The 1,987-nt window shown below is 48.2% G+C and overlaps 1 protein-coding gene across 1 annotated transcript in view; it reads right to left on the minus strand.

Annotated features, from left to right (window-relative positions):
• Window positions 1–1,878, minus strand: part of sash1b (SAM and SH3 domain containing 1b) — an 89,378-nt gene extending 87,500 nt beyond the window's left edge. Inside the window, exon 1 of the mRNA XM_037694834.1 lies at window positions 1,435–1,878. Within this exon, the coding sequence (XP_037550762.1) occupies window positions 1,435–1,878 (444 nt within the window). The remainder of the gene's footprint in view (window positions 1–1,434) is intronic.
• Window positions 1,879–1,987: the final 109 nt, after the last annotated feature.

Below are 1,987 nucleotides of genomic sequence, written 5' to 3' on the forward strand. Positions count from 1 at the left end.
CTACAAGAGATCCTTCCTGCCCACAGCCATCAGCATCTAGAACAACTCTTTAATGAAACCAGGATGATGAGTTACCACAACATATAATTTCCCTCTGGGATTAATAAAGTATTTTTGAATTGAAATCAAATCCCTCAGGGGTGGGGGACATGGGGGCGCTGCTTGTTCTAGACTCAATGGATGTCAAAGCAGAATAACTGTCCTCTGGAATATTAAACACACAAAGAACAGAGAAGATTCTGGAAAATGTAAAGTAAGCAGAGCATGTAAACAGCTGTCATCTGCAGAGAGTGATGACCCCCCCCCCCCCCCCCCGATCATCGTCAGAGGATTTTAATTTACATACTTGCTGGTTACACTTTAAATGTATAGTGAAAAGCTTATGTGTTCTGTGGATTATAGCATTTTTGTTCAGCTGAGCTACACGATTCATTCTCTATAGCAGCATGATCCTGCTCGGGGTCACAGGAGGATTGGAGGACGTCCCAGCTGTCACAGGGTGAGGAGCGGTGCCGTCCCAGCACAGGTTCAGAGCCCGTCACAGGGCTTAGAGACACACGAGGGAAACGATCACGCACTTTCACACTCTGACCTCAAGTCAGGCTCGAATCGTCAACATTCACACTTTTACAAAAGTTGGGTCAGGTCCTCTGATGGATTCTTCTTTGTTGAAATGTTTCATCTTTTATCCAAATGACTTCTTCAGACAGAGTCAGAGTTACACATCTCTGTACTCAGAGTTACACTACTCTACTCTACTCATTATTCTATTCCTTACAATCTTCTTAGTAAGACCAGGAAGCAGAGGACTACAGAAGTCGGTCCTGCAGGTCAAGGTGTGGATTAAAGGCTCTGCTTCAACTTTGGGAAGGTTTCTGAGATTAGCGTTCCATGACAGTACCAGTATGCACAACGCTCGCTGCCTTTAACGCCTGAGAGCTAAACATTTTTACGTATAGCCATCCATCTTCCTTACAAGCTTTTTCCTTTCCGGTTCCTGGGGCAGCTGGTGCCCACCTTCAGCGGTCATTGCGTTAAGAGGCGAGGCACACCTGGACTGGTCACCAGTCCATCTCAGGGACACAGAGACCATTAACCATTACCGCTCTTACTCACTCCTTACTTTCTGACTTTTTGTGAGCGTGACAACCAAACAAATGTAGACAAGGGCAAACACATGATCACCACATCGTCTTTGAAAAAGGGCTCTGAGCAGATAAACAGTGCAGCTTCTCAGCAGACGTGTGCTGGAGACTCGTCCTCGGAGCACTCAAGAGGAATCAAAGGACGTCAGCAACATCAAAGAAATTAGACACCCTCTTCATCTCGTGCACAACAGAGACAGCAGAAACAATCCAAGCAGACAGTCTCAGGAGACGCAGCGTCCAGTCCAAACATAGAGCAAATAAAAAAGGCGAGGAGGAAGTTTCCTACCTTGTAGGTGTACGGTGCTCGTCCCAGGTTGATCCCATCTTTTGCCAGTTTGTCTCTGATCAGAACTTTGAGCTTCAGTTTGGGATAAGGCACAAAGTCGTTACAGTCCGAGAACCTCAAGTTATGGTTCCCAGGACAGGAGGTCTGGTGGAGTGACCCAAAGTGTTCCCCTCTGTCTGGGCAACAGCCAGGAGCACCCGGGGGCTCCAAGGTGAAATAATAACCAGGTTTTTTCTTCCCGTCTTCCTCTTTTAGCGCCTGCACGGCTGTGAGCAGCCGGTGCCGGTGATACTGAACCTGGACTCCGATCGCATCCAGATCCAGCTCCCCGATCTGTTTGCAGACTTCCAGATCATCGTAGCCGTTGTCGAGGAATGACTCGACGTACTGGGCCAGCTGAAGCTTCGACAGCCACTGGAGGACGAGACTCGGCCCCTGGCTCATTTTCAGAGAGAACTAATGGTTCTGCTTTAATCGCACATCAGTGTCTCTGATGACGTCACAGAGATGTTGGGAAAGTCCAGCACCGTGGTCCACCTCACAGACGGTCCCA

This window comes from Nematolebias whitei, chromosome 21 (assembly GCF_014905685.2).
Source record: "Nematolebias whitei isolate Nwh7 chromosome 21, NemWhi1, whole genome shotgun sequence".
Taxonomy (NCBI): Eukaryota; Metazoa; Chordata; class Actinopteri; order Cyprinodontiformes; family Rivulidae; genus Nematolebias; species Nematolebias whitei.